Here is a 16,235-nt window from a genome sequence, read left to right on the forward strand (position 1 = left end):
CTGCGACGCCACATAGGTATCATCATCCGAATCAGCACCTGAATCGAGGTCTGGGGAGGTGCACCCAGAGACACCCCTGGAGAGAATGGTCTGCAGCAAGATTGGGTTCTCACCCACCACCACACCACGTCCCCCACTGGTGCCCGGTCATGCCTGAGATCCCTCCTGGGTCTGCACCATCTCCTCAACCTCAACAGCATCAAGTGCGTCATCCCCTGCAAAAACATGAAAGACAAAAAATTGAAACAGGCATTAGCACCATGGCACACAAATAAGCCTGAAAAGCTACAGAACCAGTACATGATTGACACATGTTCCACATGACTATAACCCTCCCATGCATGCACTGTCACTGAGTTGGAAGGGGAGGCAAATGGCAGACACTGATGACACCAAGATGGAAGAGCAACACATTAGCTGCATGCTGGGTAGCAGTGCCATCACACATTGGCCTGGGAGTGGCATGTCCAATCCACATACATGACACATGCCATCACACAGATGGCATGTACCATAGGCATGGTACATATGACAAGTGCTGCCATATGTCAGTGAATGAGTACTGTCACCCATCCATGTGAGATGGACATGATGAGATAAAAAATGCTACATAGTGTGACAATATTACACATGTGCCACTCACTGCAACACATGCAGCATACAAGAATACACTGATCGCAGGCCGAGGTACACATCAATGGTTCTTCACTTAAACCTCCCATGAAACAACTATCATGTACCACATACAAACTGGCCCCAAAAATCAATGTCAGCAGGCCAATTCTCAATCAGCCTGAATGCTGTACTCATTCACCTAACAAGGTAACACATGTGGGCCTATGTGGTGTGTAATGAATGACAGAAGCATGTCACATATGTGACAATAGGGCTGAGAAATGCGTAGTGAAAGTGGGAGAATTGAAACAATCAGCCTGATGAACACTGAAAAATACGGAACAATGTTGTTGCAAGATGCCACTTCAAGGGCAACTGCTGTAATGTTGCGCAGAATGTCTACTGTGGGCAGAAGGGATACTGTAATACCCAAATCCAATGCCTCAGAATGTTTCAGATGAAGCACATGGGTGACCCAAACCACTCAGGCACACACACCCTCACCTGGCACTCAATCAGAACCCGTCACACACACAACATACACATGGATCACACACACATGCATGTGCATTCACCGGACAATGCCTCGTAATCTGGCAGTTCTCCCACACCTTGGATCTGTTCCTCTGTGATGTAGGTCCCAGCAACATACTCATGTATAGTGAGTTCGTTGTCCTCTGGTGGAGACCCACCGCCAGTCACCAGAGTAGCGGCATGATTTGAGGCCAGCTTTTTCTTTGCCCTGCGTTTCAGGTCATTCCACCGCTTGTAGCAATCACCAGCTGTGCGCCTCACAAATCCAAGGGCACTTATGATGTCCGCGACGGTCTGCCAGTGTGCCTGACGTTGACCAGGTGTGGTCTTGCACCCTGCAGTAATCAACATTTCGCGGTCATGTGTGGACACATACTCCACAAGTGCATCACGTTCGGCCTCATTGAAGCTAAGCTTCCTTGACGTGCCGGACTGTGTAGCCGTGTCTGGGGTATCAGCCTGTAGTGGACGAGTACTCTTACTCTTTCTCTTCGAAGGTGGTGGGGATTGTGAGTGGCTTACGCTGGTCTGGTCACTAGGGGCAGGAGCACCGGTGCACTGGGTAGTAGGAGTGTGCGAAAGCACACTGACCATGGGACTTGGTGCAGGCATTGGCTGGAGTGTGATGTTAGCAGGGGGAATGTTAGTATGATGGATCAGGACTGACACTGTCCTGGCTGGGAGAGTCAGAGCTGGGGCGGATGGAGCTGCAGCTGCCCCTGCAGCCTCCCCACCCTGCATACTTGGGGCAGTAGATGACATAGCTGCCCCAGATCCATGTGGATTGGTGATAACAATTTGCACCGCCACACGTGGCATAGACTTGCTGACCTGGAAGTCAGCCAGGGAGTCATCCTGTGCCAGGTCAGGTGCTACAATGGGCTGGTCCAACAGGGGCTGAGCTTGGATGGTGTCAGCCACGTTTCCCTCAACCATGGGCGGGGGCATGGGTGTCCCTGATTGTTCCTCCACACATGGGGGCATAGGGGCACCCTGCAAATCCTGGCCACATCCCCTACCGCGCCCACCACGCCCACCTTTTGAGGGTCGGCCACCTTTGCCTCCCTTACCGCTTGGTCGCCTCCCAGCCATGGCACTGATGTTGTTGTGCGTATGGGAGTTGCAGTAAACTATTGTCCTGGGCAATTGGGGGTCAAAGGGGTAGGATACCAGATGGAATTCGTACCCTAGTGCTCTAACAAGGCTGTCTGTGACCCCTGGGGGAAGGTGACAGGTCACGCAACGCACAGGCAGCCCAAAATCAAAAATAAACGTGCACGCAACCCCTCGTAGACCACGTGCATGAAAAAATGAACTCGCACTACGCTGTGGCACCCAGAAACACAAAAATAAGCATACGCGTAATACACGCAGCCTACAATGACCTCTGAAGGGGAACGCGACACATGGGGCAAGCACAGTTGCTAAGCACGTGCGGAACTCACCGTCTGCATGGAAAAAGAACATGAAAAATACACACGTGTGCGCATTGGCAACACCCCCGCCAAAAGAAGAATTGTACGCTGTCTGAGGAAACAGGACAAAAGGAGAAGTGAACTCTGTTTGAGGAAACAGGCCCAACAAAAAATCAGAAAAGAGCTGTCAGAGGTAACAGGGAGTACGAACTAGAACCGCTGTGAAGTAATCGCGTGTGAACCGACAAGAAGTACAGATTTCACCCACTCGCTCTCCACAAAAAGCACGTACAAGGAAATGGCGTCCTACACGCAGCTTTTAAACCGACCCACACGTACACGTCAGAGACGCGTGTACGCCGGCGCTTTCATCCAATTACACGCGATGCTACTCGGACGTGCATTTTATCCATGTGTGCTCTGTCATCACTTGCTATGAGGGAAACGCCTGCGCGCGTAATGTAATTTACGCGCTAAGGGCCTTTGGTCCAATGGCATATCCCCAGCGCTCCACTTCCAGGTCCTTGAGAGGCAGACCCGTCTGGAGTCGAGCGGTAAGTGTACATGCATACTGATTGTAAGCTGTGCGTGTGGTGGTGTGCCAGTAGTGTGCAGGTTGCACATGTGGTTTTGTAGGGCCATGTATGGATGTGTATGTACAGGGCCGTAAGGCTAACACATGTGAGTCCTCTCATGTGTGAGACACATGGATGGTGCATGTGTGTGTAAGCTTGCATGCCAAATGCAAATGTGTGAGCACACATGCTTGAATGACTGTGTATGTAAGTTGGCATGGTTGTGGTGTCACACATGGATGTCGGTTCCAGCTGCATGTATCTGCACCGTGTACATGTGCATGTGTGTGTATTTCACAAGGGTGCACCAGTGATGCAACATGGATGCTTGGGACACTGATATGTAGAAGACTGATTGCCAGATGTGACATGGATGCCGATCTCATCACTGTGACAGTTGGTGGAGGTGTACACATACATGTAAGTGTGGTGGCGTGTGTGCATCTCTAGTGCACTCCCTGTGTTTCATGTGATGTCTGGCTCATCTTTGGCTGCTCATGCTGTTGTATGTGTATGGATGGTGCTGGCTGTCGCCATATGGCTGTGGAATTGCTCAGGTGTGTGAGTTGACATGCCATGTGTGTTGGGGATTGTGATGCCATGTCTAAAGTTTGACACTGCCACTCATGTGCAACTGGCATGTGTGTATCAGTCCATTGTACATTGTCCTGATGCCTGTCTCCTATCTCTCCCTGTCTGCAGCGTCAACTGATGAAGAGGGCGGACAGGGTGCTGTGGAGCACAGCGGCGGGGATCAAACCACCATCCAGAGACGCAAGGCCCGGCTCCCCTCCCAGGTTGTGATCTCGTCAGGGAGTGAGGAGTCTGGTGCCGCGTCCCAGGCCGCAGCTGCCGAGGGTAGGTCCAAGAGGCGGAGGTCAGAGTTGGACTCCTCGGCAGCAGAAGGGGCAGCTGAGACCCCACAGGGTCTGACGAAGGAAGATGGCACGGAGTCGTCCAGGTTGGTGGGGGGTTTGGTGGAGGAGGAGGCCGCTCAAGGGACAGAGATGGGGTCTGGAGGTGGGGATTCCACTGATGCCAGTGGTGCAGTGCAGGGGCAGTGACAGGAGGCAGCACAGGCCGCCGCATAGGTGCCTGTGTGTACTCCTTTCCCCGATCCTGTGACTGCATCATCCCGCACCAGCAGGGATGCCTACGTCCAGACCCGTTTTCAGGGAGGGGATCCGATTACAACAACTGGCCTTCCTCTCCCTGCAGACGTGGCTATCCGGGACCGGGTTGAGCCTGTCCTGGGTGGGGTGGCGTTGCGTCAACGGGCCATGCGAGGTGACCTGCAGTCTTTTCATGGGGAGAGACTGCACGTCATCTCGAATGGCTCGTTGACCAGGTCAGCCTACTGGGACAGGTCACCCAGGCTGGATTCCTCCGTTTGCTGAACCTTGCTTCGACCCCCTCCTCACCTGAACCCCCTATGCGCCAGTCGTCCTCCGTGCCATCTTCCCACCCATGTATCACCTGGGTACCCTGTGGAGCTGCCTCTGACCGTGCGGCCAGGCTGGTGCAGGACACATCCCTGCCGCAGTCGGGAGTCGGACGTCCAGCAGGGGTGGCCACCTCAACAACTGCACCCCAGCCAGAGGGGGATGTGCAGGCAGCAGGAGCCAGGGCACGGGCACAGGCACAGCAGCAGCAGCAACAAGGTGGGAGCCATGATGGCTCGGGGCCTTCGACATCGGAGGGGCAGGCATCGGCCGAAAGGGCAGGAGGACCCAGGACGGGAAGTGTCTTCCGTGTGGCAGCGGTTAGGCCATGCTAGAGATGCGGAGCGGCAGCGGGCGGAAGAGGCACGGCTCACGATGGTCAGGGCAGAGAACTCCATGCAAAGGGCTCTGAGGCGGGCCGAGTGCCTCGAGGCAATTCGCAGGGACCTGGAGGTCCGGATGTCATCGTCCCTGCGAACCCTCGGGCCTTAGAAGAGGAACGCCTCCGGGACATCGAGCAGGAGTTCGATGATGCCCTGGCCCGGGAAATCAGGAAGTGAGCCGTCGGACTAGCCATTGTATATAGTTAATTAGTGTTAGGTTTCCTTTTGGTTTTCATTTCATTTGGGGATCTTGGACAATACCCCACCTTTTTGTATATAGTTGTTCATTAGGTAGGGTTTTTGTAGGTTTCCTTTCAATGGCTGGGCTTATGAACCCTGGATTTGTACTTTGTATATAGTTCTACACTGGATTTCACTTCATTTAAGTTTCTTTTTTACCATGGATCAATGGATGTGTCTTATTTTTTTTTAAACTTTGTTTATTTTAAATCAAGGCAGGATGGTAAATACACATATTACAAGCAATGCTTTTCCAGGCATGTTGATCCCCAGTCCTCATTCCCCCAACCAGGCTTCCTCCCTCCCACCTCCATCTGGCCTCTCCACCCCTCAGTTTTGGTGGCGGAATTTTTCCTCCTGGGTTACCCAGTTCGCGCCTTAGCGTCTGTGTGTCTTCCTCAGGGTTCTCTTGGTTTTTCAGGATCCATCGGGCCCTGATCGGTTTATAGGTCCTGGCGGGGAAGCGCTGGTCGTATTCAAGCACTGGGCCCCAAATATTCTGGAAGCGATGGAGAGTTCCCGCCTGTGCTGCCGTCACCTTCTCCGCAATCAGGATGTCCCAGAGTTTAGACCACCATTGGGCTATGTGAGGGCCTTCTGGGGATTTCCAGGCCCGGGCCAACACCGTTTTCCTCGCCAGTAGGCAGTGTGTCAATAGTTTTGATCTGGTCCCGGAGCGCGGGTAGATCGCGGGGATCAGGGCCCCCAGCAAAACTGGTTCTGGTTCCAGAGGAATCGCCGTTCCCGTGATTTGCGTGATGGTCTCCAGGCATGTCCTCCAGAACTGTTGAATCTTTGGGCAAGCCCACCGCATATGGAAAAAGGAGCCTGGGTGACCACATCCTCTCCAGCAGGCATGATCCTCTTGTGGGTTCATGTGGTGAAGTCGAAGGGGCGGGTAATACCACCGCAGCAGCACCTTGTACGCACATTCCCTGTTGGTAATGCAGGTGGAAGAGGTGTGTGTTCTGGTCCATATGTCCCCCCAGGTTTGGTCCTCTATTGGATGACCCAGGTCCGCCTCCCAGTGGGCCATACAGCGGGTTTTTGTGGACAGGAAGTCGCTTAAGAAGCGCCTATATAGGGTGGATACCCTGCCCCGGGTCGGAAGGTCCCCCAGTGTAAGTTCCAAGGCGGTGGGCGGGTGTGTGGCTGCCTGCAGAGTTTGGGGGTGTGAGCTCCAGTGGCGTAGCTGGATATAAGTGAATCTGTCGCTTTCCTGGAGTTGGAACTTCTCCTTACATTGGACGAAAGTGAGGGGCATCCCTCCCATATATAGCTGGTCTATAGTCTGCAGCCCGCCCTTTATCCAGTTCCGAAAATTGCGGGGGTTCGCTCCGGGTGAGAAGGATGGGTTATGGAAGACTGGGGAGCGTGGGCTCAGTCCTCTTGGCACTCCCTTTTGCTTTAGCGCCCAGTCCCAGGAGCTAAGGGTATGTTTAGTTGATAGAAGGAGGTCTCCCCAGTGTGTTCTGAGGGGGGGCGGGATGTGTGGCAGAAATCGCAAGGGTAGGGGCACTTGTGATTGTTCCAGCTCTACCCATCTAGGGCGGTTTGTTATATTTTGCCATGCCTGAACCTGTGCTAGTTGTGCTGCCACACTATAGGCCCGCAAGTCCGGAACCCCAAGTCCTCCTAGCTTGGAGCCTCCCAGCATCGTTCTGAGAGGGATTCTCGCTCTCTTACCTTTCAAGATGAATTTCAGCATTTTCCTTTGGATGTCCCTGAGGGTTGGTGTGGGAATCGCTACTGGGAGGTAGGCGCAGGCGTATAGGAACCTCGGAAGTAGGTTCATCTTACATGCAGTGATGCGGCCCAGCAGTGAGATCTCTTGGATCTCCCATCGTTTCAAGTCGCATTCCAGTTCTTTCAGTAGCCGGGGGAAGTTGGCTTTGTATGTGTCTCTTGGGTTAGCCGGGATGTGGACCCCTAGGTAGGGGATGGCCTTCTTTACCCATGTCATCGGGCACATCGCAGTCAGTGGCTCCCGTTCTGCTGGGGTGAGGCTGATGCCCAAAGCCGAGGATTTGTCGAAGTTTATAGTGAAGCCTGAGACCTCACCATAGGTGGTAAGTTCTCGTATCGCATGTTTCAATGATGAGTGGGCCTCTGAGATCGTGAGTAGAACATCGTCCGCATATAGGGCGATTTTGTGTTGCATGGGGCCGCTCTGTAGCCCTTTGATTTGGTCGTTTCCCCTAATCCTTTGGGCCAAAGGCTCCATGGTGAGTGCGAACAGTAAGGGCGACAGCGGCCAGCCCTGCCGGGTTCCGCGTGACAGGGGGATCGGAGCTGAGCTGTGTCCGTTGATTCTCAGGCTAGTACTTGGGCTATTATAGTTGGTTAGAACCATCATTTGGAAAGTTGACCCGAAGCTGAAGGCCTTTAGGGTGTGTTTCATAAAGGTCCAATCTACCCGATCAAATGCCTTGGCTGCGTCCAGAGCCACTAAGACTAGTTTCTGGGAGTTCCTGGAGGCAAGGTCCGCCAGGTTCAAGGTTCTACGTATGTTGTCACCTACTGACCGGTGAAGGATGAAGCCTGCTTGATCGGGGTGGATGATCTTCGGGAGGACGCGATTCAAGCGGTTTGCCAGAATTTTTGAATATATGTTTGCATCGATGTTTAAGAGTGCAATCGGTCTATAGGAAGTTAGACTCCTTGGGTCCTTTCCTGGTTTGGGCAGGAGGATGGTGGTTGATTCCTGCATCGATGGGGTGACTGATCCTGTTTCTCTGAAGGAGTTGAACAGGGTCACCAGGTGGGGGGTCAGTTGTGGCCTGAATAGTTTATAGAACCTGGTTGAAAAGACATCTGGTCCTGGGGCTCGTGTTTTAAGCGATTTAATGGCCTCCTCAACCTCCTCCCCTGTAATGGGCTCCTCCAATTCGTCTCTCCCTGTATCGGCGAGACGGGGTACCGCTGCCCTCTGCAGATATTCCACCTGTTGCGGTTGGTTCCGTGGGGTTGCCTTCATGATTTGGGTCAGGTAGTCTGTTGCGAGCTGTTGCTTTTCGGGCTCTGAGTACCATGTGACCCCCTTGGAATCACGCAGACCTGCGATCGTGTTGACGCATCTCCGCTTGGCTAGTTTGGCCACCAGGAACCTGTTCGCCTTGTTGCCCTTCGCGTAATATGATTGTTTGGCCTTCGCCATCAGTAGAGCGGTTTTTTTTTCCGCATAGTGGGCTTCTAGCTTTTTCCTCGCTGTTCGTATAATCCGTTGCGTTTTAGGGGACCAGCCTTTTTCCTTGTGGATTGCCTCGGCCTCTCTTAGCTCATCCTCTAGACCTATCCGGGTCTGGCGTCTGTTCCGATGGTAGGCCACTCCTTGAGCAATTAGGGAACCCCTGATTACTGCCTTCATGGCATCCCAATTATTCGTTAGCGAAGTGTCCGAGGCTGGGTTTTCGTCAAAGAAATTTCTTATCCCCGTTGCGATCTTATCTCTCGTAGCCATGTCATTGAGGATCGGGTCGTATAGAGACCATTTACGTGGGTTATTGAGGTTGGGGTTCTGAACCCGGAGTTCCAGGATCACTGGAGCGTGGTCGGACATGGCTCTCGTGCCGATGGAAACCTCTTTGACAGAGGGGAAGGTATGCAGGGAGATCAGGAACAGGTCGATCCTTGAGAAGGTGCGGTGGACGAATGAGTAGAAGGAGTAGTCTCTTTCGTCGGGGTGAAACACCCGCCATGAGTCTATTATCTCCAAGGACCTGAACAGCCGGAGGAGGCTAAGTGCTTGGGCGAAATCGCTTAGAGTCGGGGGGGTGTGACCGGTCTTTACTAGGGTCGGGAACCCCATTGAAGTCCCCTCCGACAATCGTTTGGCCCTCCACAAAACTAGCGAGAGTCGTGCCCAAGAAGTCATAGAAGTGTGATTGTCCAGTGTTAGGGGCATACACCGAGATGAGGGTGTATAGGTCTCCCATCAGGAGGCATTTGACTGCTGTGTATCGGCCTTCCGGGCATATTTTCGTTTCCAGGATTTGCGGGTTCAAGTCTTTCCTAAAGAGGATCGCCGTGCCTCCCTTTTTGCTTGTGCCAGAGGCAAAAAATTGAAGCGGGAATAGCCGAGAGCGAAGCCAGATCACGCCCGCCGGCAGCAAGTGAGTCTCTTGGAGCATAGCTATCGCTGCGTCTTCGTCCTGGAGTTTTAATAGAGTTGCCTTTCGTTTGTTAGGGGAGTTCAGTCCATTAACATTTAGGGAGAGGATTCACAGAACCTGGTGGTCCAGTGGTGTCCCATTCTCTGTCTCTTGGGTTGGGGGTGGGGCGGTTTGAGCCGGTGATTCAGCTGCCATGTTTGTCGTGAGATCTCGTGATATCATCCTGCACTTAAGGTTTTAACGCAGAACCCCAACGGGGGGCCGCAACTTTAACTGGCGGGTAGACCAACATTGTAAGTACGGGCGTACCCTTGGCCAACGGGGCCGATTGTCCCATCGCGTATCGAGTACTGTGGGTTTCCAAGGAACGAAAATTGGAAAGTATCCTTGGAGTGGGTATGAACCGTGGGTATGGTCCGCCGTCTCTGCCTTCAGGGCACCTCAGTCTAAGCGTTATTTGGCGGATCCGAGTTTAGGTCAGGTCAGAAGAGACCAGGGAAAGATGCTGTTGGAACCTAGGGGCGCGGGAGCGCCATTGTTCATCTCTTTCTGTTGCTCCGCTGGGTTGATGACCATGGCGAACGTTTAGGTTTTGGGGAGGGAAGCGGCCCAGAGTCCTCAGATCCCTCTGGGTTTGGCGTGGAAAGTTCCTGGGGCGGGATTGGATGCATGATCCTCTGCGCATCCTCCAAGTGACTGATCCGGCGTAGGGTGCCTTTATATGTGAATTGTAGAGCCGTTGGAAACAGCCATCTATAGCGGACTTGCTGCTCCTGGAGGAACAATGCCAGGGGTCGGAGTGCTCTTCTTTTCTGAAGGGTGAGTGGTGAGAGGTCCTGATAAATTTGAAGTGGCGTGCTCTGAAAAGTGATTTCCTCCCCTTGGCGGCTAATTGCCGAAATCGCCTCTTTGGTTGTGAAAAAGTGGACCCTGGGAATGACATCTGGGGGTGGGTCCGAGTCTGCCCCTCAGCGCGGGCGGAATCTGTGGGTCCGGTCTAGCAAGAGATGAGATTTATCCAGGTCCGGGATGAGGGCCTCGAAGAAGCGTCCCACGTAGTCCGCTAGCTTGTTGTCAGGGACGGAGGTTGGGATGCCCCGAATGCAAAGGTTGTTGCGGCATGCCCTATTTTCAAGGTCCTCATGTTTAAACTCCAGGATCTCGCATTTGTGATGCAGGGCGTCAATGGCTCTTTGCATTTTCCCTGGAGTGGTAGTGTGATCCCGTGAGTGGTCTTCGATTTCTCCAAGCCTCTGTTCGACCTCCGTAACCCTTTGGTCTGTCTGTTCGACTTTGGTGGTGAGTTCTGAGAGGCATGAGCGAAACTCCGACTTAATGTCCGCCATGAAGGCTATCAGGTCCCCTTTGGTAGCGAGGGCTCCCCCGCCCTCCTGCGGTTTCTGTGGGGTAAGTTTGGGGGGCTCTTGCTTCTTGCTTTTATCTAATGCAGTAAGCATGGTGGAAATATCTGCGCCCTTGCTAACCTTTGTTTGCCTGGACATGATGATCGTGTTGGGCGGACTTGGCTGGAAAAGTTGCAGCGGGGACCAAAACTGTGGGAGACGGCACTCAGCCCCCTCCAGGTCCACAGAGTTCAGTGCTTTGTAGGGGTGGGAGGTCGTGTGCTTTCGGCGCCAGCCGCCCAGGAGTGTTGAAGCGTAAGAGTGTGAGTGAGAAGCCGGTGGAGTAGCCGTGATCCCGCAGTAGTCTAGGTCGCTGGCTGGATGAATGGGCCGGGGCGCCCCAGGAAGTACTAGTGCATGGAGGATCTCAGTGGGACCGGATCGAAGCAAGACGACCGATCGGTGCGTGGAGGGAGGGGGTGTGTCGCTGCGGTATGGCCCGCGAGGTTGAGGCTTCTCTGGGTAGCAGGGATTATCTCGTGGCCTCCGTATTTCCCCCCCCCCGTCCTCACCGTATGTCGATCGTTGGGGGGGGTCCGTGATCCCTCTGTCCGCCTCCCGCATGTGACTCCGTAGGGCCACCGGCTGGTGCTGAGCGGGGGGCCGGAATCGAGCTTCAGAGCGGGGGAGGTCTAGGCCCCGGGCCCCGCCAGGCAGCGAGGAAGGAGAAGGCTCCACGCAGCAGCCCCCGAGGAAGCTCTCACGTGCCCTCCGGGCAACCCTGATATGATCCGGCTGGTTCCATGTTGGCGGGTTCGTCTGCTCCTCTTCTTCGGCGCCCCAGAGCCCCGTCACCACCAGATGCGTAATATGTTGCTGAGTTCCGGCGAGGCCGCCATCTTGGTTTCTTTGGATGGTGACGGGGGAGAGATTCGGCCGCTAAGTTCTAGGAGAACGCTCCCGCGTTCGGAGGTCATCTTAGGCCAGGTTGTGCCATATCGGTTCCGATCGCCGTAGATGGCATTGGCGACTGAGATGCTCGATCAGAACCGCCAGAATTTGACGGCCGTGGTGGACATCCCACGGGCGGCCTCAAGGGAGCGACCACATCGATGACGCCCCAAGCCACGCCCCGATGTGTCTTATTTTTACGCTTTGGATTTGGTTGGACGGACAGACTCTTTGGTCCCATTTGCTTTTGGATTGATTTGGATTCTGCTTTCACACATTTTTTAAAAATATTTTGGACATGCAGCTTTTTCTTCATTATTTCCATTATTGTGTGTTTTTTTTCATTCATTTGGTTAATTATTGAATACACATTTATTATATACTTTACTGATGTGGTCTTATCTCTTTTGTTTTGTGCATGTCACAATGTTGATATTTTCACAGTCATGTGTCACCATTGCGTGGGTTTGAGGGACATTGATTCATGGCCATGCTGGTTATGTATTTTCTATCATGACTTTGGAAATTCAATGTGGGGTGTTTGGACTGGGGTGGGATTTGGGTGGTCATGAGGGGCATGGGTCTGGAGTGTGATGACCTGTCGGGGGGGGGACATGACTGGGGGCCTGCTGGCAGGTGCCCCTGACTGCTGGGGGGTGGGGGTGCAGGGGGACATGTGTGGTGGCCTGCTGGCAGGTGCCCCTGACTGCTGGGGGGTGGGGTGCAGGGGGACATGTGTGGGAGCCAGCTGGCAGGTGCCCCTGACTGCTGGGGGGTGGGGTTGCTGGGGGACATGTGTGGGGGCCTGCTGGCAGGTGCCCTGCACTGCTGGGGGGTGGGGGTGGTGGGGGACATGTGTGGGGGCCTGCTGGCAGGTGCACCTGACTGCTGGGGGGTGGGGGTGCTGGGGGACATGTGTGGGGGCCTGCTGGCAGGTGTCCCTGACTGCTGGGGGGTGGGGTGCAGGGGGACATGTGTGGGACATGAGTGGGGGCCTGCTGGCAGGTGCCCCTGACTGCTGGGGGGTGGGGGTGCAGGGGGACATGTGTGGGACATGAGTGGGGGCCTGCTGGCAGGTGCCCCTCACTGCTGGGGTGTGGGGGTGCTGGGAGACATGAGTTGGTGATCATATTGCAACGTGACATGTGGCTTGGCTGGGGGCATGCCCATGGTGGATGGGCTGCCTGCGAAACATTTCCAGGGGTGCAGGGTAGTCCCCTGTGGTGTGGGCTGCCTGCAGGGGACCGTGGCGGGGGTAGAGGGGACACCTGGGGGGACCCACACTGCCAATTCACGTGTAAAACTCCCCATGCACCCCCGAAATACACGTTCCCCGCTCTGAAGCAAAATCGCGTGTGAAACTTCATGCGCAGCCCAGTAATACACGTACCCTACTCCAATCACGTGTGAAACTTCCCGCGCACCCCTGAAATACATGTACCCAGGCCAATCGCGTGTGAGACTTCCCGCGCACCCCTGAAATACACGTACCCAGGCCAATCGCGTGCAACACTTCCCGCGCACCCCTGAAATACACGTACCCAGGCCAATCGCGTGTGAAACTTCCCGCGCACCCCCAAAATACACATACCCAGGCTAATTGCGTGTGAAACTTCCCACGCACCCCCGAAATACACGTACCCAGGCCAATCGCGTGTGAAACTTCCCACGCACCCCCGAAATACACGTACCCAGGCCAATCGCGTGTGAAACTTCCCGCGCACCCCCGAAATACACATACCCAGGCCAATCGCGTGTGAAACTTCCCACGCAGCCCCGAAATATACGTACCCAGGCCAATCGCATGTGAAACTTCCTGCGCACCCCTGAAATACACATACCCAGGCCAATCGCGTGTGAAACATCCCACGCACCCCCGTAATACACGTACCCTGCTGAAATCGCGTGTGAAACTTCCTGCAAACCCCAGTAATACACATACCCCACTCGCACAGGCCCTTTCGCGTGTGAAAATTCACGCGCACCCCAGTAATACACGTTCCCCGCTTGGCGTTTGCTGTTTGGCAGCCCTGTAAACTGGTCCAGGGTTAGCGCAGCCCTTTGCGCTGAATTAGGAATTTTTATGGCTTTTTCTTGCGTGAGGGCGTTCTTGGGGGCGTAACTGGCGCTGCTGCAGGGTCGCTGCACCACTCTGCGCCACGGCTGGTTTTGGAGGCTAAAATCCATGAATACGCTGTGCGCGGAAATCGATTTTAGCGCACGCGGCTGGCGCAGACATTCGCACGCGCACACTGTGCGCCAGCCGCGTGCGCCACTTTTGTGCGAATTTCTATGAATTACCCTGATAATTTTTCTCACCATTCATCTGAACATTAAGCTGTTTGTAACCTTGAAACATATATTAGTTCGGACAATCACAGCATTTGGGTGCAAGGATAAAATGTCTGTGTCATCAGTCATTCTGTTGTGTCTGACATGTAATTATAAGGTTTGCTAATTTCAGCTGAGTCAGGGTAAGGATGGCTGCACATGCTCCGTTCCCAATGCAGGAATGTCCTAAGAGAATTATATATAAGCACTGTAATTTAGAGAAAATAAACCATTAATTCTCGGTATACTGTAGCTGGCAATCATTGATGTTCTGAAATTCGGTATTAGATTGACCGGTAATGCAAAAGGAATGCAAACTTACTTTTATAGTATATTCGTCCTATATAGTACTCAAAATGAAACATTTTTTAATTGTTTTCTTTGAAAAGTAGCTTGTCATATTCATTTATGCATAATAAAGAGCACAGTGTAATGGATGCCATTTGATGGAAGCATATAGAATCTTGTGCAGATGATGCCAATTTATCGCTTTGCTTTCTAACGCAGTTCACCCATTTTTTTCCAGGCATGGCGGCAGCCCTCTTACTGTACCATGGTAATATCCCACGGCTGTTCCAGCGCAATCTGCTCTACAATCAGAAGAGCAAGTGCCGTACCCCAAAGCTAAAGGGAGCTCATTTCAAACAGAATGAGACCAAAGCCAATCAGGCTCTGCAGAAAGGGCAAGCTAAGCGCAAGGAAGAACCTGGACCAAAGGCAGAGTGAGAGTCCATCCTCTTCATACTCAGTCAGCTACAATCCAGAAAAAAACTAAATTCATTGGATCTCCAGGACTGAGATCATTGCATCTGAGGTCTAACTGTCTTGTATGCACTGTGAGACATTTTACAACATAGATTGAGCCTAACTCACTGTTGCTCAATGTAGGCCTGGGACATTATCTTTTTAAGATTTTAGCTCACAATATCATGTTAGTCCAGCAAACACTATTGGGATAGTGGTAGATGTCAAAAGTTTATGAATACATATCCACCATACGGGTGCATCATTCTTCCCCCCTTTTATATGTTTTTGGCATTGTGATTTGCTGACAGGTGGACATTCTCTACGTGCCCTAACTGCAATTGGTTGTCTCTGCTGCCTATTTAATGGGACAAGTCCTACTTCACAGAACACTGTTTGTATTCCCTTTTGTTTTATTGGAAATGTGTGCCTGCTTTGCATCGAGTACTTTAATGACTATCATCATGTGCAAGAATGCAAACATTTCTTCTGTCCTGTAAAGTCAAATAGTTATCCATAACACACACAGTGCTATTGGTGAGCTAGAAAAGCTTTCATTGTTTCCTTTTGATCTTCTGAGCACATAAAGGTCTGGTGTTTTTTTAGATAGAATAACTTTATTCAACATAGACTTAGTGCTCTTGCCAATTAATTCTGGTTGGGAAAACAAATGGGCCGAACCAATATCTGACAGAGTACTTTTCACATTACGTAACCATGGGATGTATTGATCATTTTCTTTAGGCAAACGTCAGTTAAAACTAACCTGTTCAGATCAGTATGTTAGTTGCTCCATATCGAAATCCATAAGTGTGTTGAAGTTGGAGTGAGATTAGTCTAAAAATACAATTCCTGTGCAGTTACTGAGGAAACCCCCAAAATAGTTTTTTTTTAAAGAAACTTTCTTTAAGTAAGTGGAATCTGATCAAAAGCACTGATAGCCCATACTCCAGCTCCACATAGTGCAAGCCCTACAGTTCTAGCCTCATACACCTTATGAGCTGGAACTACCGCCTGACCACTATATGATGAGAATAATCACTGGATGCCCATATTGCTCTGTTTCATTTTATAGTTGGCCAGTCAATAAACTTTATTTAAATAATATGATTTCACAAAAGTAAACACGGACATAAAAAAAATGCAATACACAGAACTACTACTAAAATACAACATTAAAAACATTAATGTTTCTCAAAAATAAGACATTTTCAATCAAACCATTGATAGATGGCCCACTTTCTTACGGGGAATGGAAAACGCCCATTTCTTAGCCTCAATGAATGTTCCAACATTATACAATCTAAAATAGGGAGAATTAACTTTCTTATAAGGTTATTCAAAATAGAACAAAAACATTAAAAATCAGATAAATCTTCCACCGTCGTACCTCACAGCAGCAACAGGTGCTATAGTCTGCGTCTTAATAATAGACCAACTAGCCACTACAGATGATAGTGGTAAATGGTTAGCTCTGAGATCGAATAAAATGCCCCTCCTACGTTGGTTAGAGAACCAGCTTGTGTAGTTATCCAAACCCAATTGTAGAC

The 16,235-nt window shown here is 52.0% G+C and overlaps 1 protein-coding gene across 1 annotated transcript in view; it reads left to right on the forward strand.

The window, feature by feature from the left end:
• The window catches only part of LOC138491537 (aquaporin-12-like), a 294,433-nt gene extending 279,133 nt beyond the window's left edge, over window positions 1-15,300 (forward strand). Inside the window, exon 3 of the mRNA XM_069618089.1 lies at window positions 14,468-15,300. Coding sequence (XP_069474190.1) covers window positions 14,468-14,667 — 200 coding nt within the window. The 3' untranslated portion in view covers window positions 14,668-15,300. The remainder of the gene's footprint in view (window positions 1-14,467) is intronic.
• Window positions 15,301-16,235: the final 935 nt, after the last annotated feature.

The sequence above is a fragment of the Ambystoma mexicanum genome, chromosome 10 (genome assembly GCF_040938575.1).
Source record: "Ambystoma mexicanum isolate Mex_15411 chromosome 10, UKY_AmexF1_1, whole genome shotgun sequence".
Classification (NCBI taxonomy): domain Eukaryota; kingdom Metazoa; phylum Chordata; class Amphibia; order Caudata; family Ambystomatidae; genus Ambystoma; species Ambystoma mexicanum.